The sequence below is a fragment of the Vitis riparia genome, chromosome 9 (assembly GCF_004353265.1).
Source record: "Vitis riparia cultivar Riparia Gloire de Montpellier isolate 1030 chromosome 9, EGFV_Vit.rip_1.0, whole genome shotgun sequence".
NCBI classification, from domain to species: Eukaryota; Viridiplantae; Streptophyta; class Magnoliopsida; order Vitales; family Vitaceae; genus Vitis; species Vitis riparia.
This window is the reverse complement of record NC_048439.1, coordinates 9187860-9215544: the sequence shown is the minus strand read 5'-3', so window position 1 is coordinate 9215544 and position 27685 is coordinate 9187860. Positions and strand designations below refer to the sequence as shown.

General features: G+C 36.2%; 1 protein-coding gene across 1 annotated transcript; it reads right to left on the bottom strand.

Moving 5' to 3' along the window:
- Nucleotides 1–501: 501 nt before the first annotated feature.
- Nucleotides 502–25769, bottom strand: LOC117922259 (WD repeat-containing protein 55-like). The gene is made up of 15 exons (XM_034840323.1): nucleotides 25376–25769; nucleotides 25256–25288; nucleotides 25091–25158; nucleotides 24852–24939; nucleotides 24612–24684; nucleotides 10465–10571; nucleotides 5967–6009; nucleotides 5751–5807; nucleotides 2800–2876; nucleotides 2586–2634; nucleotides 2448–2494; nucleotides 2260–2333; nucleotides 2076–2131; nucleotides 1015–1117; nucleotides 502–851 (listed from the first exon to the last, which is right to left on the bottom strand). The coding sequence occupies exons 1-15, from the start codon at nucleotides 25468–25470 to the stop codon at nucleotides 781–783; spliced, it is 1041 nt and encodes a 346-aa protein (XP_034696214.1). The 5' UTR covers nucleotides 25471–25769; the 3' UTR covers nucleotides 502–780.
- Between the last annotated feature and the right edge of the window lie 1916 nt (nucleotides 25770–27685).

Below are 27685 nucleotides of genomic sequence, written 5' to 3'. Positions count from 1 at the left end.
AATTGGTAGAGATGAATATGGTGAGATTATTGATGATGAGTAAAGCAAATTCAAGGATGAATAAAAAGAAGCCAATGGTCTGCGTAGGCCATTTTTATAGAGTTGCACATACAGAAGCTTAACCACGCAACAACATAAGGAATAAGGTGCCTTCACAAAAACCCGTTATTTTCCATTTTTAAAAATATGCATTAAAATCCATGCTTCCTTACTTGAAATTTTGAAATGAATTAATATTAGCCAAGAAAAGCACAATCCATGGAGTATTGAAGAAAATGAAGGAAAGAACAAAGGTCGTTGAAAGTTAAAGCACAATCCATGAAATAAATTATAATAACAAAAGGAAAAAAAAAGTAATGTTATATTTGTCATACGACCACCAAGGAATGCACAAGAATACTACACATATTTGGTGGAAAATTATACCACAAGAAGGCTTGTAGCATCATTCCTGATTAGGTTTTCTTAACCAAATCCATTTGTTTTTTTTACTTCAACAAATAATCATACGAATGGAATCAATTTCTACATTTCATTGGTTGATAATATGGATAATAACAACACTTGTTTCATAAAAAATTTCAGACTCTTGAATGCAAGGTAATAAATAAACCAAAACTTTGAAAGCACACTTCACCCACGACAATATTTATTCCTAGTAACCAAAGCATTCTTCCAACGTACAGGACTGATGTATGCCTTTGCATTTGTGAATGAGGACTTTCTCTCAGAAATGTTCAATTACCACCAAGTTGTAAAAGGAGTGGTTCCATCATCTCACTACAAATCAGCAAAAAAGCTACTAGAGCTGTTAAGAGCTTGTCCATTACTCGCTGTTTTTCTTTTGGTCTCTGCAAAGATTAAGAAGGAATGTTAAAATCAAATACAACACAGACCCAAATGTCTGTCTCACAGCCCAAGGAGTTGATGAATCTATGCATCCTATCCTAGGCATGTGAAGCAAATAAATATGGAAGATACCACATTATTGGCATTCAGTTCTGCAGGACATACCTTTAGCATCCACATCCATTTCATCGCTATCACTGTCTGCCATGGCTTCTCGACTCCTTAGAGTACTTCCAGAACCTTGCAATAGATCATCCAAATCCCATAGCTACATGGAAAAGATGTGGGTAGTTGAGATTAATCAATGAAGGTCAAATGCAATATCTGATCATGATATAAGATATATAAAAAATTTGAACATTAAAAAGCAAAATAAAAAAAATTAGAAAGAAATACATGGTTTAAATGAAAAGCAAATTCTCTTGGACTTACGCTTTCTATACATAGACTAGAACATTAAGGCCCCATTTGGATCTTAGAAAATTTGAAGAAAATACAAAGGGAAGAAAACAGGGGGGGAAAATTGGGAGGAAAAAATAGGTGGAGGAAAATTAAAAAATAGGTTTAAAACTTGATAACTTTTTTCTCACGTCTTCCTGAATTTATTTCTTTTCCTCTCCTATATGAAGAGTGAAGAATTTAATATTAAATTTTTAAATAATTTTCATTATATTTTATTTTCCATTATGGTTCCCACAGTCCACAGGGTAATCAAACAAGATAATATGGATTCCTTCTAACATTTTTTTTTCCTTTTCCATCATCCAAACTGAGCCTGAAGGCTCAAGACCTACATCTAGCCCAACCCCAACCCTGAACCACCTAAAGCCACAGTCCAACAGCCTGAATCTAACCTTTGATTGATACAAAGAATAGAGGAGGATATCTCTAGGTCATGAGTTGCTACAAATTGAGGTTCATCACTTGACAACGCAAACCATCTCACCAAGATGCCAGGACATTCTCAAGAAACTACTTAATTAAAATAGTTTTAATAGCAAACCATCTAATGAAGAGGATTTATAGAAACTACCTGATCTAAAAGAAGTTTTTTCAATCAAGAAACTGCCTGATTAAATAGTTTTAAAATTTGTTGAAGAATCTCCATGGCCATATTATGCAATGCAATCCAATATCTACTCTACAAATTATCTACCTGTAATTTTACCAAGTATTCCCTATCAGACAGACAATGTTGCATGGATTCATTACAGAGAGTTATGTACCTTCAACATCTGGTCATGTGATATACTGCCAAGATACTTTCTATCAAAAGAAAAGGCTACAAGACCAAACAAATTTGTTAGTTAAAGAGAAAATTCTGCTAATCATCTAAACACCTCAAATGAGAGTAAACACAACTCTCACAGGCATAGATGCTTACTCAAAAGAAAATAAGGCAAAACATACCAAGGCGCTCAACAGGATATTCTGAATGCTCTGCAATTGGTTGGATTATTCTGTTTGGTAATATGCCTACCAGGCTAAACATGAATTAAGAGGAAATCAACAATTAAAGTAGAAAAGCAAGAAAAATGAAACTTGTGACCAGATAAAGTAAAAAATGTGGAGAACCTCCCCTTTCCAGCGCTTCTCACCTGATGAGTCCATTCTCAGATCCAGTAATGACCCTATCTTCATCAAGCTGATACAAAAAACATGGAACTATTTGGTTGGATCATATTCAATGATTTGGAAGCCAACTGATACTAACAATAATAACAAAATACACTAACCTTCAATAAAGCATCAACGGAGTTTGGAGAGAGATCAATAAAGCGGTCACTGGAAATTCAACAAAGATATTCAAGACCATATTCCAGAGGAAAAAATTAATGGTTTATGAAAAGAAAACAAATGATATGCCTTACTGATAGAAAATATCTTCCCCACCAAGGATAGACACTTCCCACTACTAATCAATTATTGAAAATGTTTGATGTAGAATACCTGCAATCCTTGAAATGGCCCCATGAATACAGTAATAGAGCTCCACTCTGTGTTCCACAAATAACTTTTCGACCGTTCTGACCATAAAAGATCATCAGCCAAGCAGATTCGAAAATAATAAACACACAAATTAAAACATATAAGAACTGATATCCCTCTTCCCTTGTGGCTCCATTGGATCTATGAAACTATTAAGGGAGGGAAAAAAGGGAAAACCAATGTTTTAAAAAGTGGACTGGACCGACCCGTTAGACCGTTGACTGGACCTTGATCCAGTTCAGTTCACTTAATTGAGCTGGAGTATAGTTGAATCGGCAGTGAACCGGTAAGACCAGTGGCCTAACCGCTAAACCGTTGAGCCAGCTCAGCCGGTTCAGAACAAAAGAACAGCCATTTCATAGCCCAATGCCCAATGGTTTTTCCTTTCTATGAAAGCCCAAAGTCCAATATTTTTAACTTTTGTTCTTCCAAAAGCCCACTAAATATCAGGCCCAATGTGAAGCCCTTACACAATCCTTTGACTAGGTTGGCTGATGCACTTATGAATGGCATCTTTATAGGATGCTTGGGATTGATGCAGTTTGAATGGCATTTTATAGGCTAGCTTGGAACCTTTGGGTCACTGCCTTTTCGATGTGGGATTCAAAGGGGCCATTTAAAGGGCAAAAAACAATATACAAACAAAGGGAATATGCACAGCATGGTCAACCAGGATCTTTAGGAAAAAAAAAAACAAATCACCACTAAACTATCTTAACTACTATGATTTATCTAATATTATAGGATAATAAATAATAAGATAAAATAACTAATAATTTTAAAAATAATAAAATATATAGCTATTAAAATTTAAACAACTTTAAATAATAAAATCTTATTTTATAAAAATAATTATAAGTTAAATATATATAATAAAATTAAAACTATTAAAATTTTAATAAATCTTCATTTTATCCTTATTATAATTTAATCTATCACTATCAATTATATGAAATGTGTCTAAAATTTTTAATTTCTATATTTTAAATTCTTAATAATATATAAATTATACATTTATAACATCACCGGTTCAATTGTGGTTTAACCATCGGTTCAACCATTGAACTGTGAACCAGTAACTCTTCTAATTTAACAACCGGTCCAACTCTCAAAACATTGGGAAAAATAGGAAAGAATCTCAAATTCTTTTGTTTGGTTGTGGTGAAAATGGAAAGCAAAGTGAAGTATAATAAAAAACATGACAGAAAAAGTCAAGGAAAATAAAAAATTTGTTTGAGCTCAATAAGATTTTACTCTACTTTCCCTTACATTTCTTAATTTCGAACACAAACTAAGGTTTTTCTATTGAAATTATATTAGCTCACTTCAAAAAAAAATAGAGGCCGTTAAGTTCCCTCTTTTTTCTAATAAGAAAAAAAAATTATTGAAAACCACGAAAAAGTAATGCAATAAAAAAAATGAGAATCAATTTAAGAAAAAAGAAAAAAGAAATGAAACCAAAAAGGGCTGCACAAGAAATGCACCTCCTAGAACCAAGAAATTAAAAGAATTGAAACACAAACCGAGGACCAAAACCAAACCCCTCACCTTCAAGGAGGATAAGGATGATCATTAAAGGCTAGGCTCCCCTTTTCAACAAAAAATCCACTTCCTTACTGATCTGTATATCATTCTCATATCTTCCCCTAGAACAGACCAGTCTACAAGCTAACTCATTTAGTAAGGTATCTGCAAGAGCTTCACCTCCCTGCCTTAACTCAGCTGATGAGAATGAAAGGAGTTGCCTTTAATGTCTCAACCATCTGCACCACGTTTAGGAAGATAGGAAAAAATTCTCTATCCAAAATCTCTGCCACCGATGTTAAACTTTCCTTGAAAATCTGAGTGTCCCTTCATGCCACATCACCTAAAACAAGAGCAAGGATAAATTTTGCGATGTTCCTTTCTTTGGCCAAATAGCCAAGTTTGCACCTTTGAATTCTTAAGATTAATATGGATGGCTGGTAAAGAGGATGGCCTAAGAAAAAAGAGGATGGCCAGCAAAATGCCATTCAGCTCTGAATTTGGAAGTCGAAAGCTGGTGCTGGAATAACAATGGTGCCATCCAGCTCTGTCCTTTCTGCCGTAGCTGGTAAATGGATGCCATGTCATGCTGAGCTCCTTCTCTTCAAATATATGATTGAGAAAGACTTGGAACTAAAGCTTTGGGAGAACTCTATCTACAGCTTACAATAGGATAATTCAGGTCAGATGGGTATTAAAAGTTTGAGTTTTCCATAGGGATCCATATGGAACTACTTAGGCTTGCTTTTTCCAGCCTAGCAGGTTAATGCTGATCTCCTTTATATTACAACGGTTAAAAAGATGACCAAGAAAGCTTGGAGCCAATCCTTCATAAGAGCAAATCTTCTAAGGTGACTCACTGAGTTTTAATCACTTCTATCTCATGCAAATGGTGACTCTAGTTTGCTTAAGAGAGGTTGGAGAACTAATTTATCATCAAGAACCATCCTGTAATGAATTCCTCAAAGGAGATTTTCTTGGCCAAAAAGAATACCAATATGGATGCAATATTTTAGTGGCAAATGTGATGCAAGTATAACTTTAGTATCCTTTCTTTTTTCTCCTGCCAACCTTGCTCAGTAATGATATTCATTTCCTTTACTCTCCCAACCCTCACCACCAACACAAAAAAGAAAAAGGAAAGAAAGAGAGAAAGAGATAGAAAAAAACTGAAGAAGTATTTTAACAAAATTATTACATAGATGATTGTAAATAACTATTGATAAGAACGTTTAGCAAGTGCAACATATATGATTTTTTTAGTTGGCAAATAAGAATTCACATGCAATGTATGTTGCCGAACAAACAACTATAACACAAACATATCATTTGATACAACCAGAGGAGTCAGAAGAACCCAATGCTTAAAAGTTAAAAATAAAGCCTACCTTCATTATAACAACAGACAGTAGCTCATCTTCTGAAAACTCAGACTGAACTTGGACCTGCCATTAACATATGGCAAATGGATTGTAAAGGAAGAGTCGGAAAGATTATGGAAAATACTAAAGTATTCAAATGAGCTAAATTATCCTAATTCCTAAATTATCCTAATTCCTAAATTCTGTCAGAATCCCAAGATTTAAAGCAAATATAATTTATACCTTATTTCTTCGAAGATTGCAAACAGATAGAGTCCCATCTCCACTTAACAATGAAAAGAGAAAATTTTAGAGATATGCATCAAGAGGTCATCAATAAATAATTCAAACAAAGAAGAATGGTCATCTCCCAACCTACTCAAACTCAAAGCATACAAACCATCAAAATCATATATGTTTTTGATAGGCAAAAAAGAAAATATATTAGAAGCACCTAAGGGGAGGCACACCAAAGCACACACAGAGTATACAATAGGTGCCTAAAGGCTAACCAAGAAAAGGGGTAAAAAACTCCCTCTCCTTACTTGAAGCTCAGCCATTGAAGCATATATGTTATGCACAATTCTTTTATTAAAATAGACACACATACACATATCCATATTTATGTAGATATATGTATACTATGTACAGTAAAAGATATGGGCTAACGAATGTGAAAAAAAGCTGAATAGATTCTTTTTCTCTAGTATTCAGGGAGCCCTTTTCCTTCATAGCCTTCAAGAGGCTCTTGCCAGCTCAGTTTTTTATCCTAGTTGTGGTTTAGTTCCATTTTATTTCAAGAATATGTGGCTCCTTCATTCCGGATCAAAAATTTTGCAAGTGAGTATGGAGAGAGTCCTAGATCAATGAATGAGAAGACCACAAGTTCATAAAATCATGTGTGAAAACTAAGTTCAAACTTTGGAACAAATGACTTGTGAGGATTTCAAAATATGAGAGAGAGAGAGAGAGAGAGAGAGAGTTGTTAAAGGAGGAAGCATTTTGGAGACAAATAAGCTAGAATTAAATAAGGAAAGGGTTCTAACTAACAAGTATTTTCTAGAAAAATTGGGTTGATGAAATGTTATTTAAAGGATGAGGTGTGTTGAGATAAATAAACAAGAGTTGAATGGGTAAAAAGAGGCAACCTTAACTCAAAATTTTCACAAAATTGCTAATGGCAGAAGGAGCAAAAAGTAGCTGAAATCTCTGGAGAGTAGATGGGCCAATAGTAGACAATTATTTTAGTTTTATTAAGGAAATATGAGTTACTTTGGTCATCTTTGTAATAAGCCAATCGGACAGTTGTGAAGGATTGAGTAGCAGGAACATTCCCCCCTATTTCTGGGTAAATTCTAGATAGCTGGAGAAACCATTCCCTGATGAAATATGATAGGCTGTTTTTTTCTATCAAAAAGAATAAAGCACCTAGCCATGATGGTTTTTCACTAGGAATTTAGTCCATTGTCCGAGGAGTTGTTGACACTCTTTAGTGAATTTTACAATAGTACTAGCGAATTGTCAATGAGTAGCAGTGCTACTTCCATCACACTGCTTCCCAAGAAAACTTCTATCAGTAGGATTGTCAATTTCCGACTCATCAGTTTGGTAATCAATCTTAATAAGATTATAGTTCAGATGTTCTCTCAGCATCTTAGGGCCATCTTACATGAGAACATATCAAGCATGCGGGAAGCCTTCATGGAAGGGAGACAAATATTGGATATGGTCTTAATTGTCAATAAGAAACTAGATAAAAGTGGAACTGGGAGATGAGTGGATTGCTTTTAAACTGAATGAGAAAACTTATGATCATGTCAATTGGGGCTTACTGTATTATGCTCTACACAGGAAGGGATTTTCCCTAGTAACCCAGCTTCACAAGACCAGGGTAAGCCACAAACACATACCAAGGTAAACCGTAGGATGCATGACCCCTCCCCATAGATCCATGTACAAGGTCAGCCCAGGATAAGGCATTCCTATGGAGCAAAGAATGTCATCCTATTGAGCCACCCATGCCCCTTTCGAGTGGAGAACAGACAGTATGAATTATTTGTTCTCAGTTAGTTATGCAACCTTAGGCAATGAATGTGGCAAAAGACGGGCACTATTGGCAGTTCAACTTGTAGGTGCTCACCCACATTTGAGAGGTCACAGATTCAAGTCCCCGAGCTCACCCAAGACGCGATTCTAGGAGGAGAGGTTGTTTTATAGTATTAGACTTGATTTCACTTTTTATTTTCACTATTGTGGTTGAGGAACTAAGCAGACTAAAGCTTAGAGCTGGAGTAGGGTGTTTGGTGTGCCCAAGTACATGGTAGGTAGAGGGTGTATTAGAGTTCTAAATTCTCAACTTGCAAATGACAATATCTTCTTTTCCAGAGCCAAATTTGAGGATATTCACCCAAGTACACGGTAAGTTCTTTTTTCCTTTTAATGAGTCTAGTCAAAGTGGAGCGTTCTCATTTTCAAGTGTCTTTTAATTTTTGTTTATCAGTTCAAATTACTTATTTCCCAGCTTTGTTGTAGTATATAAAACTCATCAGTATATTTTCTAAAAGAATCAATGAAGGAAAACACAAAACCTCCTAGCTTTCAATGTTTTCTTGTTTGTGTGATGTAAACTGAACCTAGGTGTGAAGCCTGAGGTTTCTGGGGTGATTCCTAGAGTCCCATCATTTTTCTTTTGCTTTTCTGTTCCACATCAGTGCCAACCTATTTCCTGTTAGTATTTAAAATTCCTTCTTGTTAAAGTGATCTCCTGGATAGAGAATTGATTTGGGACTCTTGTAATCCAGAGCCAGGAGAGGGCAGAGAGCTTATTTAATTGTTTATGGTAAGGTACGTAGAGCAAAGGTGATGCAAGACTGGGGATTGTTAATATTACTTGGAGAAATAATGTCCTTTAGGGAAAGCAGTCAAGGAGACTTCCTAGGGAATGTGATGCACTCAGCCACAGGATTATTAAAATCATTCACAGGGGTCATTCTAATGTTTAGGCTGCAAACACGCAAATTAGGTGGTCATATACTTGTCGATGGCAGGCTATAACCTAATGTGTATTCAGATTTTGATTGTAGATGATACAAGAACTTGCTTTCATCTTTAGTGGGGAAATCAACCCTCGTGTGTCCAAACCCCTAGTCTCTATGTGTTGGTACGGTCTAGAATTTCCCTTGTCCCTCATGTCCTAAATCACTCTTCCCCATCTTCATTTTGGAGTTTCAACCTTTTTTCTCTTCATTATGCATTTGACTAGGAATTATATGGTTTCTCAAAATTACTGCACTCCTCTCTATGAATCACCATCTTTCCTTTTTTTTTGATAGGTATGAATCACCATCTTTCCTTGACATCAAAATTTGATCATTGACCTCCAAAACATGTTACTTTTCCGAAGTTTCACCAAATCTCAGCAGCCATTTGCTTTTCCTCCAGTCAACTTCATTTGTATATCCAAAGATCAACGCAAGGCCAAGACTTTTTCTTCGCCTATGGCAAATGGAAGAGTTGATACCAATGACCCATTATTGTGGATGGGCCTTTTAAGGCCTTTAGCCATATCAGTGAGTAATGTGTTTAGGCAGTAGAGAAACAATTGGACCCAAACGAAAAGAGTATGCCGAACTAACCCTAATCCAGGCTATTAGTAAGATCTAAAAGAGAGACTTGTTAGACCCTATAGAGCACAACATCAAGCAGATAAAAACTTAGAAAATTTTAATCTCCATATACCAAATTTTAAGACATAAACAACTCTAGAATTCATCTTTTTTTCAAATACACTAAACAAGCTTAAATGGGCTAGCTGCAATGCTCATTCATCTCTTTACTCCCACCCAAGCAGGGGCTCTTTCAGAAACAAGCATACACAACATACTATGTTGTCTAGCCCTCCCACAATGCTAAGAATGTGGTTTGCCAATTCCTTCCCAACCTTGCACAACCAACACCAACTAAGAGCCTGCCCTTGCTTTTGAAGCTGATCGATCAAAAGAATTTCCACCCTAAGCTACCCCTCAAAAAAGAAACTAACTTTCCAAGGAGTCCTTGGAATCCATATCTCCTTAACTAGGAACAAGTAAGAAAAACCTAGACTTAGCATGTTGTAAAATAACTTGACCAAGAAAAACCAATCCGCCCCTCACCCCCTTTCTTGCAACACACAAAAAAACCACATATCCAACTCCAAAACATATGAACTCCTCATAAAAACAAGGGCTCCAATGAAAACTCCTCATAACCAACTACAGAAACTAGTGTGCTGTTTTGTCTCTACAATCCAAATAGTTCCTTGACTTGAACTCATGAAAAAGTTGATGATACATCCTAAATGAATCATATAAGTTGAAGGTTTTTTTGTTTAAACATTTTAGGTGTTTACAGAATCAGTCAGGAGTCCCATGGCTAGTACAAACAGCCCAATCATTTTGCCTTTTGTAAGTTTCAAGAGTATTGCTCACCATTTTGGGAGTAAACCCTATTTGGCCACGTTCATTCAAAATGTCTGCAGTAATGTAATGGTAAAATGTATCTTCTAAGCACAGGTAACATATAATATGTATGATTATAATTTTTCCACATTTTTTTAAAAATAAGTATTGATACATTTTGGATATATTCAGAAAATTAGTGGTAAGAATTCGTAATAAGGCTTAAATTATGGATTGCTTCCATTACAACTCCAGATCATGAACTCACTGGGAAGAAATGTTAATAAGAGTCCAGTATTGACTACCTCACTCCCAAAAGTTTCATGGAATCAGATGCAAAAGTCATATCTGAAATATATTCTTCATGAGCATCAAAGGAGTTGCAGCAAGATTGTTGTCTGGTATCCCATACCTGCATTTAGGAAAAAGAGAGAGAAACATATACTGAATTTTCTTGACTTCATTGAGAACAGAACAAATTATTCTCTAAAAATCATAGATGAATCTAGTGATTAACAATGCTAACAGGCACCACATAAGCACACATTACAAGCTAGTAGTAACGATGCAACTCATAAACTTAAAAAACTATAGGATAAAAGCAGTATAATTCTATTTCACTTTAATTCCATGGAAGGAGGCATCTTCGGATATAAAGCAATAAGAATACCATCCTTTATTTTTTAATTAGCGACATTACATAATAAGTATTGGTTGGGTTATTTCTATGATTAATGCACAAGTAGCAGTATTGGTTCAGAAAGTTGTGGATTTTGCAGAGTATATCTATGATTTCACTGAAATGCCAGCCACAAGATGAATGCAACAGGTTTTGTCCATGCAAAACACATAACTTAAAAAAAATAAAATAAAATTGAACATATATCATAGCCCTCTAGCAAACAATCTTTTTTCCCTGTTGACTAGATGAAATTTTACTTTTTCATCTAAAAGCTTAATAGAGTTTCCTTTTTCTCTAAACCTAGCTTGTGGGTTGTTTAATATTACACAATGGAATGCTGAATACTACATATTCAGCACATTTGTTAGCATATTTAGTAATGTTTTAAAAGGTTAAAAATATTCCTGAGGTGTTTTACCCAAATAAGGGGAGGCATAAGCCTCGAGGTGGAATGAGGTACAAGCTTCAACTTAAACAAATAAATAAATAATAATAAATTCTCAAAAAAAAAAAAAAAAAAACACTAATATAATCACATAAAAATTAAATAATAAGAAAACTTTAAATTTTATTGTAAAAAAAAAGTAATTGTTTGTCATTTTGAATAGTTTCTAATTGAATTCCTCTTTCTCTCTACTAAAATTCAACTTTCCCACAACTTCATTAAATAGTCTTCAGCACTATCATCATTATCACTTGTAGGATCCTCTTATTCTATCCTCCCCATCAATGGATGGTTGTCTACCCATTCTTTTTCATCCATCAATTGTAGTGATATTTGTCCTTCTCAATCAATAATAATAAGATAATAATTATATATGAGCTTAGCCACTAAAGCAACCAACAATTATCCTATTTCTTACTCTTAATCTCCCTCTTACCCCTACATTTAAAAGGTTAATTTAAAGTTAACTAAGCCATTTTATAAAAGGTTTAAACTAAGCCTAGATCCATGATAAAATTTATAAAACCTATACCAAAAATCTACAAAATCATAGGGCTCATTAAAACTCATTGAATTATATTGAGGCTTAAGCCTCTTATAAAACATACACCAAAAGTATAGAATAACCTCTAACCCATTAAAACCTTTTGAATATTTGAGGCTTAAGCCTCAAGGATGTAAACTAGAATAGGATGAGGCTTGAACTTTAAGCCTCAAGGATGTGAACTAGAACAAGATGAGGCTTGAGCCTCAATTACCCTAACCGATGCTATAGCCTTAAGGCTAATTCAAAGAGTCACAACTCAAGGCATAAGCTTTTAATAGCCTTTTAAAATATTGATATTTAGTAATTAAAATTTTCAATTTCATTTAAAAATATGAAAGAAAAGTCTTTTATAATAGGAAAATAACATATACAAATTTACATACATACATACTAAGGAAATGGCACAAAAAAGCGCACATGATGTTTACTATTGACGCCCAAAAAGGCACACTTGAGGAGAAGAGAAAACAAAAAACAAGCTCTAACTCCTAATTTGAGCCAAGTCAATCAACAAAGCCTATCATGAACAAAGAATGGTCACCTATGTATACTTTGACCCATTTCAAAAAAATGCTCATAAAAGAAGATTTAATTTTTTATTCTAATTGTTCTAAATCTTTAAAAGACCTTGTCTCTTTCCTTCCACAATGTTTAAAACAAACAAAAGAGGTAACCCTCCAAGCAACAAGTTTTTTTTCATTTCTTTCCCACCAAAGATTTATTCTAACTCAATAATTTCATGTTAGTGTAGAGTGCATTACTCAAACTATACCAAACAAAAAGAAAACAAGTTGTCATAGGATAGTTCCTTTAGAGCTATGAAGAAGCAAATGATCAATCGATTCTTCCTCAACTTCACACAAATAGCATCAATTTGGCATTGTCCATCCCCTCCTTTTAAGTTGATCAATCGTTAAAATCCGAGCTCATGTTGTCGCCCATGCAAAGACTCCCACCTTCACAAGTACCCATGAATTCCAAACTGTGCTTGAAGGGAAAGACTCACTATTTTCTTAGGCTAATGTGTGGTAGAAGGATTTAATTGAGAACTCACCACTCTTAGATTCCTTCCATCCCATTATGTCAGCTTCCCTTCCCCTAATTGGGCACTTATGCAAATTCTATAAAAATGTTGTCACTTTTTGGTCTCCCAATCATGAAATTGTCTAAACAAGCAGGGACTCCGCCAACCTCCCTCTCCTATTTACCGCTCATGAGTCTTTATCACTAGATATAAAGAAACAAGTTGAGAAGGACTCTTCCAATGATTAACCACCATACCATCTCTCTTTCCAAAATTTGACCTTTCTTCTTTTGCTTACTATGAAATGAGATTTGCTCATGAAAGGCTCTCACACATCTCTAATAACCTTCCACACACCCACCTCATAACCATCAGCCACAACCTTTGAACACCATCCCCCTTCTCCTTCCTAAAGCTTTTATGCTAACACTTTTTCATGGGATTCCCCCTCAATTGTGTATCTCTAGCTCTACTTGCCAAGGAGCACCTTGTTTAGAGTACAGAGGTTTCTAACATCAAGGCCTCTATTCTTTTTGTTCAAATAGATGAGGTTTTTTCACTGATGCAGCCCCACCCTAGAGGAAGTTCCACTGAATCTACTCGGATCTTAGATTCAACTCTTTTAAGATGACAAACAAAGACATGCAGTAGATTGGTAAGCTTGACAAAGTGCTTTTTATCAAGGTGAGTCTCCTTCCTTTGGAGAGATATTATCTCTTCCACACTGAGCTTTTATTGGAACCATTCTTCCACCTTATCCCAAACCCTCACTACTTTGAAAGTAGCTCCAAAAGGCGAGCCTACATATGTTGTAGGAAGATGCCCTACCCTACATACCAATGTAGCAGCAAAAGCCTCCACATTTCCAGCTACTCCAACTGAAATAAGCTTACTTTTCTCCAAATTAATTTTCAATCTCGATATGACCTCAAACTGCATAAAAGACAAACTCATATACTCCAAAAATTATTGACTAATGTCACAGAAGATCAAGGTATCTTCAACAAACAAGAGATAGATCATTTCAAATCCCTCACCCTCTACCACCCTGTAGACCCTCAATTTTGTCCCTTTAGCACATGTCTTTAAATTCGTTTTCAGTACTCCACAGTAGTTCCTTGGTGGCCCATTGCTACTCATACTACTTACCTTTTCTGTCACCTTGGAGACTTTGGTTGAGGAATTACTTGATCCCTTATTATGACCCTTAGCAGGCTTGATTTAGACTTAGGGTTCTCTTTCTTTTTTTAGGATAGCTTTTAGGGTAGCCTACTTAGGCCCACTTAGGCACCCTAGACCCATTTAGACACCCTAGGCCTATTTAGATACACTTGGCCCATTAGGCACCACCCTAGGCCCACTTAGTCTCACCTTAGGCCCGTTTAGGTACACTGGGTCTATTAAGATTTTTTTTAGTGTGACTTATATGACTTGCGTGTTTGCATGGCTCGTGGGGCCCAATTTTTGTTAATTTGTTTATTTTTATTTATTTTTATTTATTTATTTTTTATTTTATTTTTAGTTTTAGTTTTATGATTATCATTCACTTTTTATTGGTTATCTTCCTCTTTATATTATTTTCCTTAACTTATTTATTTATTTATTATTTTTACCATTTTCTGAATTTTTTTTTTACTTATTTATCTATTCATTCAATTATTTAACTTCTAAAATTTCATGCTTTTTGCAAGGAAACTTACCATTGGAGTTTAAGGAAAGTGGGACTCTCCTTGGAAGGTTTTGGAGGGGAATTTGAAATTGGAAAGATTGCCTTTGAATTGGAAGATTTAAAAAAAAAGGAAAAGGAGATTTATAGGGTTAAAAGAGAAAAAGCAAAAGGGTGGAAGTGGTTCTGGGATCGTCAGAGAGGAAAGGTGCACAAGAGGGAGAAAAGAGGGACTGGCAGCACGCACTGGGAACAGAGGGAGAAAGGAAAGATTTTTCATGGCTTTCGATGAGAAGAAAAAGAATTGGTGTCCACCGGTCTTTGGGGGATTTTGGAGAAAGGGAACCGATCTCACTTGAAGCCGAGCAATACTTCTCAAAAGCAGGTTTTTCCAGGTACAGTTACATGAAACTCACATCTTCTCATCTCTATTTGATTCTACATTGTTTTTTTCTTTTTTTTTGCAAATCCCGGTATTATCTTGTTGATTGGTGTGGACGGAAAGGGCCACAGATTGTTTTATTGAGATTGGTTGCTAACTTGTTTGCCCAGAATCTGTTTGTGATCTTTTCCACTAGCCCGAGCCCATTGAAAGATCATGAGATGTGGCTTTATTTGATTTCTATTATGCCTGTTTGTTATCTTCTTGTTTTCTCTGTTCTCCACTATACATGTTTTTTTTTTATCCTTCCTCCTAGTTTTCTGGTGACTGTTTACAAACGTTTCATAAGGGTTATTATTTTTGGGAGGATAAAGATAGAGAGGCCCTGTGTCAGAAGAAGTTCAAAGAAGCCATCAATGAGAAGGAAGACATCTGCTGCTCTTTTGGTTGAGTTGTTGGGACAATTATTCCTGGAATGAGATGTTTCTCTTAAGCCATCCGTTTGATCCAACCTCATGTTCATTCAATCATTCTGGACTTTAAAGCTTCTGATGTTGAATTCCGAACCTTACTTTCTGAACTGAGAAACGATGTTGTGGAATATCTACTTTTAGCTCACGCGTGCACCATGCAAGGCGATCATTTTGGTCTCAGTTTCAAGAGTAGATGGACGTAGTAGTCTCAGTACCTCCAATGGTGATTCGGGCTCTTCATCAAGTGATTCAGATCCAGGCACTTCTTCAGATGGTGAATCAGAAGGTGTTTCCTCAATTTTGGCAATGGCCCTGCTGAAGATAGTTAATATGGTCTTATAACGAGGACTCCCTGCTCCATATAAGAGGAAGGTCTCGATTTGAAGTAGAAGGAGGCATGGTTTAATTAGTGACCAAGAGGTATCTGGTTTTCAAAACGGCTTGGTCCAGACTTTGCAGCTGTTAGTGGAGATGTCTGGCCAAAATTGCGTATTCTAAATTATTTGATTGAATTATGGGCAAGACAATTTATTCCTCTTATGACAGATAGATTGCACTAGAAGATGGGTGATCCTTTAAAAGTTGTGAATTCTGCCATTGACCTCCACAAGAAGATGATTGAGATGTGCTACTGATGTTAAAACAGAACAGATGTATCATGTACGCATTCTCAATTTGTCGAAATGCAGATTGAACGCAAATGGCAACCTGTCAAACTGTCCTAGAAGAGTGTCGATGGATTTGAGTGGGAGATGGATTCGCAACTGCTGGTGAGGTTGTCCTTAATGATCTCCACCATTTAGCTTCTATATACGTGTCATACCAGTTGATTTAGCAGTTTTCAAGGAATTATTTTTTGAAACTCGGAATTCAGGAGCTCTTGAAGCCTGATGACATGTTAGGTGCAACATCTGGCTGAAGTTCAGTTTCATGAACATAAATCTAAGATCTACTTACCTGATGTGTCAGGAAGTCCACTTCTTGTTAATGAGTTAGTTTATGATGATGCTTCCTAGCTGTTTGGTTCTTAAAGATGAATGTCTGCCTGCAAAAGTGATGAAGCAGCCCCGAATGCTATTGATTCTGATACAGCAAGAAACTTCTCATGAAGTCACTCTTATGACACTACTGATGAGGAACTCACGTCAATTGTAATGGAAAGCTATCAACATTCAGAGCCTCAGCACGGTCTTGAAAGCTTTTCTACCAAAGAAACAATTTCTCCAACTCCTTAGGAAAGGCTACGTCGGGCTATGAATTCGGTCTTGGAATAATGGGGTTTCAAGATAGGCGCTAGAATCTGACCAGAAATGAATGCCTGAACCAGAAGAATGTGTGTTCCATCTGGTTACTAGTAAGCTGAATTTCAGAGTCACCAAGAAGACTTAATGAGGCTGCTGCAATGGAAATGGATCTTGAAGACAAAGAAAAGGATGGCCTTTGCTGTAGTTGTTTTGATGGGTTCAGCTGTAGTAGACATCAATAATAAGCAGCTCGTTCAACTCTCCATCTTTCATGTGACTACACTGGTTAATAGAACTTTGGAAAATTCTGAAATTGTCGACTATTTATGGAAAAATCAGGGATTGAAGTTCTATTCGAACTACTGTTGTGACTTAATTTTTCCTGTTTTTCTGAAGTAATGCCTATTGCTCTACACAATATCCCGGTTTACAAAAGGCTTTACTCATCATTATCCAGCATTAGTACTACGTAAAACCGGCCAACAATTCTACAAGTCTCCAAGGCTTCCTCGTTCTCAATACTAATGGTGGTGGTGTTTTCTTTGGTTTGGGTTCACTTTTTTAGCATCACTCTATTGAGTATTCCAAGAAAGACGGAAATTTCATATAGGCCATGAACAAGGATTTTCTGGATCATCTAAATTTTCCTAGTCATATTCCTAAAAATTCTAGTGAAATGAAAAGAGGATTTTTCCCCAGATCAGTTGATATCTATATCTAAAACAGGACTGCTCAATCAAATCAGAATGTGCTTGAACTTCTTCGTAAGATGGATCAATCAAGGGATCGAAGTGCAGCATGCTCGGTCCAGTTCTTCAGAGAGGAATTCATTATTTGAAATACCAGAACCAGAAATTTTTATGGGACCGTAGATCACTTTCAGTGAAATCAACCCTCCGCTTCTCAAGATTTGTTAACAATCTTTGGCTCCTCTTTGGACTTCTTTGGCATCAGTTATGGAGATGCACAAATTAAGATTTGGGGTATTTTGAATGGTCAGATTCAGATTGAATTTGCAGACATCATATCAACAGACGCAACTAATTTATACAACAAACTTGAAAGAGGGCACCTTTCAGTCGATTATACTTGTTTAAAAATGGTTGTTTCTGGACAGCAAGACAAAGAAAAAGGAAGCTTCAATGTTCGTTATTAGTGTTGGGAACAGGCAGTGGTGATGTTTTAACACTTGATGTAGCTGCTGGTGAGTTGATGGCGGAGAAATTAGGGAAGTATGTTTCACTGCTGTAGCTGATCAACTCTACAATCAGATTGAAACTAGTAAAGTGTATTTAATTTCCAAAGGGAACCTGGAACCTGCTCGTCACTTTCAATCACCCTCGCAACGATAACAGGGGTCCAGAAGATGATGATGATGGTTCTAAGTATGAAGGTGGCAACACAGATGGCTCAGATGCTGGAAACAATTTTTACAAGGACGAAGATGATAGTTCAAAAATTTATCGGGGAGTCAGATTGAATGGATTGGACTCGTTATCATATTGAACTCATGATGTTTGATATGAGGGTTCAGCTACAGTTCTAGGTGCAGCAAAAACCATTGTTCAAATTAAACCTTCTAGAGTGGAAGTTCATTGCACTGTCATAGCTTTAAAAGGAAAGACAATTGAGGCCAATAATTTTTCAGAGAGCAAAGGTTCATAAATCCATTACAAAAACAGACAGCTTGGAAAGAGTATGGTGTATTTGATATCAAACAGGTTGGTAAGTCCGATAGAGGGAACGATGAAGCTGCTGATACTGTTGCCTCAAAATAAGAACAAATTTTGTTGGAGGTGATCTTCATAATGAGATCCAAATAGAAGAACAAGGACTGTCATACCTAGAAAATCCTGATATTCACTTTGAGTAGGTTGTCGATGTCCAGTTTGAATCACAGGAAACTAATAAAATGCGAGAAGAGAATTTTTGTGAAATATTGAAAAACCTCTCAACATTATTCATATGCTGCTAAGTGCTGACCATCATTTCAAGGTGGGGACTTGATTGTTCTCAATGGATTCGGCTACTCCAAAATAATAAAAGGAACTAGTTCAGCCTAGTCATGGGATAATGCTTACTGTGTTCTGGGAAAAGATCAGTCGCCTATGGGCTTTGCTTTAGAAAATGCTGGTGCAATTGCAAACGACAAGGTCTTCATGATGGATTTTCTCTTCATTTTTTTATTTTATTTTTTCTGTTCCTTCAATCTGTGAATTCTCCAAAGATCCCTGGTTAGATCAGTCCAAGAATCAGTACTAATCAAGGGAACGATCAAGAAATTGCACTGAGGGAGGAATATTGAAGTATTTAGGATTCAAGGAAACTCAACCAACTAGCAAACCAATGGGCTTGGGATATTTTTTTTTTTTTGATAGGCAAAGGCAACAATATATTAGAAAAGGGCACCAAGAGGAAAACCCAATAGCATACAGGAAGTATACAAAAGGCCCCTTAAGGCACACACAAAAGAAGAGAAAATACAAACCCGACCCTCATCTAGCGCCTAGCCAATCAATAAAACTAGGTAAAGTAATAGAACCTTCATTTATAATTGATTTTGTCCGCACCCAAAGATTACAAACAAAAGAATTTTTCACCCTATGAACCGAAAAGTCCTCGTTATCGAAAGCAATCCTATTTCTTTCCAACCAAATCGTCCAAAAAAGGCACAACGGGGCTGCCTTCCATACTTTTCTATGCTTCTTACCCCACATACAGCCCCCCCATTCAATAAGGGTCTCTCTAGCCGAAGAAGGGAGGACCCAACATACTCCAAAAAGGGCAAACAATAAATCCCATAAAGCTCTTGCCTTGGAGCAATGAATAAGGATGTGATCAATTGACTCCTCTTCCTCACAGCACAAAAAACATCTGTTAGCAACAGCCCACCCCCTCTTTTTAAGCTGATCCATAGTGAGCACCTTACCCCAAGAGGCCTCCCAAGCGAAGAAGCTCACTTTGGAAGGCACACTAGGGTTCCATATCACACCGTGAGGGAAAAGACCAGCTCTTCTTGAAGAAAGATCATTATAGAGCGATTTAACTGAAAAAATCCCATTCGAATTCGCCTTCCACATCAGTCTATCTTCCATAAGAGGACTAAGCCTTGCACCTCGGATTGCCAAAAGAAGCCTCTCCACCTCCTCCACCTCCCAATCATTGAAGGACCTAGAAAATCTAGGACTCCAAGCCCCTTCCCCTCCCGAAGTGTCCCAAAACTCCTCAACCCAAGCCTCCTTAGAGGAGGCAAAAGCATACAAGGAGGGGAAAGAATTGCATAAGGCGAGATTCCCCCACCATATATCTTTCCAAAACTTTACCCTTCTACCATTCCCCACTACAAAAGCCACTTTATTTTGCATAAGGGCGCCTTCCTTCCTTATTTCCTTCCAAAAACCAACTCCATAGCTCTCCCTAACTTCTCTAGAACTCCAACCCCCTTCTTCCTCCCCAAACTTCCTCCTAATGACGAGCCTCCAAAAGTTCTCCCTTTCAATCGCATAACGCCAATTCCACTTGCAAAGAAGGGCCCTATTAAGGGTGGAGAGACGTCTAACACCCAATCCCCCCTTCCTTTTATCCATGCAAACAATTTCCCAATTAACTAAGTGGGGCTTCCTCTCCAAAGCACCCCCTCCCCACAAGAAATCCCTTTGAATTTTCTCCAACCTTTGACTAACCACTCTAGGCATTCGGATTAAAGACATCAAGTATATGGGCATACTTGACAATGTACTTCGTATTAGAGTAAGCCTCCCTCCTTTGGAGATAAATTGTCTCTTCCACAAGGCCAGCCGTTTCCTAAATCTCTCTTCCACCCCATCCCAAACAGCCACGGACTTGTGATTCGCCCCCAACGGAATCCCCAAATAGGTAGAAGGCAGCCTGCCCACTTTACAGCCAGCCTCAAGAGCCAAATTCTCCAAATTCTCCACTCTACCAACCGGCAAAATTTCGCTTTTGTCCAAGTTGATTCTCAAGCCTGATATGGCTTCAAACCACATCAACAACCAGCTTAGGTGGACCATCTGATCTTCAGAAGCTTCACAAAACACTAACGTGTCGTCGGCAAACAGCAAATGAGAGACCAAAGCCCCATTCCCGCCTCTTCCATTAACCCTACAGCCTGAAAGGAACCCTCCCCCCACTGCTCTATGGATCAGCCTACTTAGGGCCTCCATTCCTATCACGAAAAGGTAAGGGGATAGGGGGTCCCCCTGACGCAGCCCCCTTGAACTATTGAAGTAGCCTTCCGGGGTGCCATTGATCAATACTGAAAACGTAGCTGTAGAGATGCACCAGGAGATCCACCCGTTCCACTTCTCCCCAAATCCCATGCTTTTCAATACAAACAGCAAAAATTTCCAGTTTATGTGGTCGTATGCCTTCTCTAAGTCCAACTTACATAACACCCCACTCTCATTTCGTTTCAACAAAGAATCTATTGCCTCATTGGCAATAAGGGCAGCATCAAGAATCTGTCTCCCTTCAACAAAAGCGTTTTGAGCTGAAGACACCACTTTACCCACTACCTTCTTAAGCCTATTGGCTAACACTTTTGCCAACAATTTATACAACCCACCCACCAAACTGATTGGTCTGAAGTCTCTAAGGTCCTCGGCGCCGGCTTTTTTTGGGATTAGGACCAGAAAAGTCGAATTTAGGCTCCTAACGAATCTGCCGCGCTCATGAAAATCTAGCAAAAAACCCATGATCTCTCCTTTGACAACATCCCAGCAAAACTGCCAAAACCTAAGGGGGAATCCGCAATGGGCTTGGGATATGTGACGAAGATCGTGGTTATCCAATCTGAAGATGACTCGGACTCATCAAATGGAAGAGCCCAGGGTATGGAGGGGGCCCTAGAATATCAAGCACAGCTCATAAACCAATATGGGACAAAGAAAGAAAACACAAGAAGGAAGAAGGAGAAAATCCAAAGAGAATAACACCAGTGATTTGCAGAGGTCTTCTCACGAATCTGTTTCAGCAATGCAGTCTCAAGTGCACCTCCAAACCTCACTCACATAGTGGCCACCTTGCCACACATCATACTCCTCCTAATGCTGCTTCTTTTTCTTTTCTTTTTTTTGTGATCTTACACATCTTAAATATGAATTTCAAAACCGTTTTCCTTAAAAAATAACTCTAGTTTTCTTTAAAATTCCTTAAGAGTTTCTAGGCATAAAATTTAGATTTTTTTTAATAAACTCTTTGCTGCCATTTTCCCTCCCGGCATGCATTTTCATCATTTTCAACTATTTTCATGATTTTCTCGATTTTCAACAAGCATGAATAAACTTCATGATTCCAAATAATGGAATTCGTAGAATCAATTCATGCAAAATTAATTAGGGCTTTGGTGGGGGCCCGACATTCATGATATTTTCCTCCATATTGTTTGTTTGACTGTGCTTCCTCTATGTGGATACATGAGATTGTTTTACACTTATTATTGAGCTAACCTTATTTCTCATTTTAGCGCACAGCTTGCTGTCCAGGTATGCTTTCTACCACCACACTTTCCAAAATTTCATGAATATGCATGCTATTGCCCTATTTGGTGTCGTACTTGATTGTCTTGATATTTATTTGATTGTTTGATCATATTTGATGAAGATGCATGTTGTGTGATATATCATCTAAACTAAGCACTGATGTCTTGTGTTAGCGCTCGAGAAGTGATCCGGGTACGCATCCTAACCCTCTTTTATTGTGATTAAATCTTGTTTGGCATGCTATATATATTTGAAATCACCTAGCCTATTTAGATACCTATAATTTACCGACTAATTGTCACGTTTCCCTTAACTTAGTCAGTAGAGACCTTTATAGAGCTTAAAGGGGTGCTACCTCTTAGAGGTACCTTCCCAATAAGTAACCTGATCCCCGGACTTAGACTCGGGTTTTTCAAAGACATGCTTTTTCCAAAAATTATGGAGTCACATTTTAGGGTTTTTCTTTCTTGTTTTATTTTCCCTTTAAAATAAAAATAAAATAGGTGGCGACTCCAACTTTTCTAAAATTAATTTTTCACAAATAAAAAGCGAGTCTCGCCGATTGAGTGGGGACGCACGTGAAAAATGCGGGTCCACACACCCACTTTGAAGCCCAAGATGAAGAGCCCCAACCTAGCCCTCCACAGAATCCAACTAAGAACTTCCACGAGTATATGAATAAAAAAGGAGAAAGAGGGACCCACTATCTGAACTCCTAGAGCTTTGAAAGAATCCAAATGAGGTCCTGATAACTAAAATTGAAAATTTTGTTGAACAAATGCACCATTTGTTCCATCTAATCCACTTTTGTCTCAAACTCATTTTCTCTAAAACCACCATTAAAAAAATCCCAATTGACATGATCGTATGCCTCTTCAATGCCATTTTGCAAATAACACCACTTTTAATCTATGGCCTCATTGGCTATGAGAACTACATTCAAGACTTGTCTACCCTCCACCAAGGAGTGTTGGTAGTTTGATACCACTTTTCCCATCACCTTTTTCAGTTTGTTAGCCAAAGCTTTCACCAATAGCTTATTTAGCCCCCTAACTAAGCCAATTGGTTTGAAATCTTTTAAGTCCTCTACTCCACATTTCTTCAAGATCAAAACTAAGGAAGTAACATCTAGACTTTTCTTGAAGAAACTATTATAAAAAAATAAAAAATAAATAAAAAGACTCCCTGAAAAACTCAATCATCTCCTACTTAACAAAACCCAAGCAAAATTGTCAAAATGTCATGGTGAAGTCATTTTGGCCCTAGGGCTTTATCCCCACATGAATCTAATAAAGTGACCTAAACTTCCTTCTTAGTGTATAAAGTCTCCATACTCGTAGTTTCCTCGTTCCCTAATGCTTCAAAGCTTATTCTACTGATACCAGATCTTTAATCCCTTACCTCGAACAAGAGACTTTGAAAAGTCTCTAGTCATCCTCTCCTTTATTTATGTCAGCCTCTTTAGAAAACCAAACACCATTTACTCTGACTTTGGCTAAGAAATTTTGTTGTCTACATTCATCGGCCATAAAGCAACCTAAAGTTCCTCCTCAGTGAATAAAATCCCCATACTTGTAGTTTCCTCATTCCCCAATGCTTCAAAGCTCATTCCACTAATACCAGATCTCTAATCCCTCACTTTGAATAGGAGACTTTGAAAAGCTCTCTAGTCACCCTCTCATTTATTTATGGCATCCTCTTTAGAAAACCAAACACCATTTACTCTAACATTGGCTAAGAAATGTCTTCGTCTCTGTTCATTGGCCATTTAATGGAAGAAGTTGATATTTTTATCCTCAATTTACATTCTTCCAATGTAGCCTACCTGCTAAATACATCCATGGCTACCCTTCTAGCTTCTAATCCATCAACGGATAGAGCCATTTCCTTCTCTTTGGAGTTCCCAAATCCAATTTGCTTTAAGGCCTCCCCTTTTCTAGTGGTGACATTTCCGAAAACCTCTTGTTCCATCTTTTTAGGTCCTATTTGAGGGCCTTTAACTTCAATACAAGAACATAACTATGAGAGCCTCTAAAGTTATAACCCATCCACCAATTCCTCACTAGGCCTTTGAACCCTTCAACTTTAAGCCACATATTCTCGAATCTAAAAGGAGACTTTCCACTCCTCAAATCACCCCCATGCCATTTCCACAAAACAACTAAAGGAAGCCAACTTGCATAAAGACAATCTGAACAGATCTCCTCCCCTGGTAGATCCAAGCTGAGACAGTCCTCACCTGAGACCACATCCTCACTTATCTCAAAAATTTCCAGGCTCCTCAATTCTCTTCTGAAGTTTTGTGGAAACTCCACCACCATGATGTTGTGAGAAAACATTCTCAACGGGAAAAAAAAAAATTAAATTCGACACTTTCTAAATCTTTTTGCACACGAAATGCATTAAGCACAGAAAAGCATGACAATTGAAATAATGTAACAGAAACAAAAGCCAAAAAAAGGGGAAAAAAATGAGAGAGAAAAGGCACCTTAATACATCCTTCATCATCTCCCGAGGCAATGGTTGTTTCAGTCAAGTTGATCAATCGATTAATGGCAGCCCTGCAAGAGAATATTATACCACATCAATTTTCAAGTAATGACAATAGCCAACACAACTGAACGACTAAAACTTCAATTACAGAGCTACATAACATATAATAGCAATAGGCTTGCATATAATCATTCAATGGCACATGGAAGTAACATGATTCCACATCAAAACCCACCCATGAGAATGTTCAAGCCGAGCAATAGCTGATCCAGTTTCCACATCCGTGGCAAGAATTGAGCAGTCTGGAGAACCGGTCACAATTGCTAAACACGCACATATTAACCATGAGAATCAACTAAGAGGCAAGCTATCCAACATAAGTTCACATGGCACTAAGACTGTAAAGAGCAATAAAAATGAAAATAAATAAAATAAATTAAATCAAAACAAATGAAACATGTGATATATTATTACCATGTCCCTCGTTGATAAAACGAACAGCTCTACAAGATTCTTCGCCATGGGCGTGAACCTCCAATAGCCTAATATGATCGTAAACAAAAACAAAAGAAAATTTTTAATATTTCACCCAACATGCTGGACAATAAACTTTCAAATAACGGGTTTTATTATATGTACCTTTGTGGTAAGGAATTGGCACCATAACGATACCTGTAACAAAAGAGATCAATATGATAATAGACCATTCCTTTTTTTTTTCTAACAAAGAGCAAAATGATTATCGACATCACAACTTACAAGTGCAGGTCTCCATTAATCAGACCTGCAGCAACGAGCGTGTTGGAAGGATGGAAATCAATATCGAATGGAAGTTTCCCCAAATTAATCTCCATTGGAGATATATTCCAATTCAGATAACCGGTCTGAGCGTTCTCTCTTGGTCTCGGCCAACCGACCCGCAGAGGGTTTACTTCCGGCGACCAGTTCGAAACTGAGTTTCTCCTCCCCTAAAGACACCCAGGGCAGAGAACAAAGCGCTTCACCAGCTCTAGACTCTCCACCGTTACGTCCCACAGAAAACCAACTTGCCAGATGGTTTAGACTCTGATCCAGCAAGCCTTTAACCCGACCTGGAGGTGTTGGGCAGGTTTCGACGCAGGCGCTGCCGGTGGACTCTGTAGCTAGGGTTTTAAGGGGGTTTTAAATGGAAATCTTGTGTTATGACTTATGAGCCTAGCCCCCTTCGAATCACGGAATTGCAATAGCATTAAATTGTACGGCTCGTTTGGATTTTTATTTTTATTTTTTTTGAATTAATATTATTTTAAAATTTAATTCTTATTTAAATGTTATATTTTAGAATGATGTCATCTTCGTCTTACCAAAATTGGGTGAGATTTAGAATTAACCAAAAATTGTTGAATATAAATAATTAAAATATAATTTGAATTAAAATTATTTATATTTTACTAATTAATAATAATTATTAAAATGTATTTTTAGTCTTTCTTTCAACGATTCCATAAATAATTATTAATATCTACACAAATAAAATAAAGTAAAATAAAAATATTATTCTTTTCTTTAACTTTTTTAGAAAATATGTTAATATTTTTAATATGCTATTATGTTAAATTAACATATAAGTTTATCACAAATAAATGAGAATCGTCGTGATGCTTCAATAAAAGTTATTCTCCATTTGGGAGATTACATTTCTTAAAATTAGCCTGAATCGAGTTTTGACTTGTCTTGACATGACTCGATATTGAGTAAGGATGTAAATATTTGATCTTGGAATAGGCTTAAATTTAACGTCGGCTTAAGGTTAGCATAAATTAGAGATTGACACGGTTTAGTTTTAGTAGGTTTTTAAAAATTCCAAGATCGGAATCAAATGAATCGATCTTAATAAATTGAAATTAATTAGACCTAATTTATTTGTTAACTAAAATCAAATATACTTAATATTGGTTTCATCTAGTTTAGTTTAATTCATTTAGTTTTAGGTTAATTTGGCCTATAATTGTTTTTAAGAAATGATGATAAAAATTTTACATTAAATGACTAAGATCCCATTCAATAATGATTTTAAGAAGCGTTTATAGCTTTTATAATACTTGAAATTTGTTATCATTCAAGTGTTAGAAAGTCTAAAGACATTTTCTAAAATCGGTATCAAACACACTATAAATATAAATTGCATAATATATAATCATAAGTATGATAATTGAATCTAAAGCATCACCACAAAATAATTCAACTTGAAAGATTGTCTGCTCTCATGGTGATACCAATCTTTTGTATAGAAATTCATAGATGCTTATAATTATTCAAAGCAAAATGTCAAATAATATGATAATTCAAATAAGAAATATATATATATATATATATATATATATATATATATATATAAAGGTAAAAGTGGTACAAAAAATGTAAGAAGATGTGTAAAGAATACCAAAGTATATATATAAATAAAATAAAATAAAAATAAAAAGTGTGAAAATGTACAAATAATATAAGGCTATGTTTGGTTCCTAAAAATTAAGAGCGAAAATGTAAGGGAACAAAATAGAAAGAAAAAGTATAAGGAAATAAAATAGATTTAAAGTCATTAAATTATTTTATATGTTATTTCAAACTTATTTAATTTATTTTTCTTCTTCTATATAAAGATAAAATAATTTAAAAATATATAAATTTTTAACTAATTTTAATGATATTTAATTTTTTTTCATATTTTTCATCTTGAAACCAAATATAATAAAATCATTTTTTTAATATTTTTTTTTCTTTAATACATTCCAATAATCAAATATACCCTAAGAGTTCAAACACCTCATATTTTTCGTACCCTTCTCACATTTTCTCATTTTTTTTATCTTTTATTATATTCTTCATATCTTTTGTTATATGCTTTGTATCTTTTCTTATATTTTTTTTATATATTCTCTCACATTATTCATATCCTTTGTCACATTCTTCATACTCTTTTATATTTTTTCATTTTTTTTAATATTCGTACCTCACTTACATTTTTCATATCCCCTTTTAGATTTTCTTTATTGTAAACAATATTTTAAGACAGAAAATTACATTTTAAAA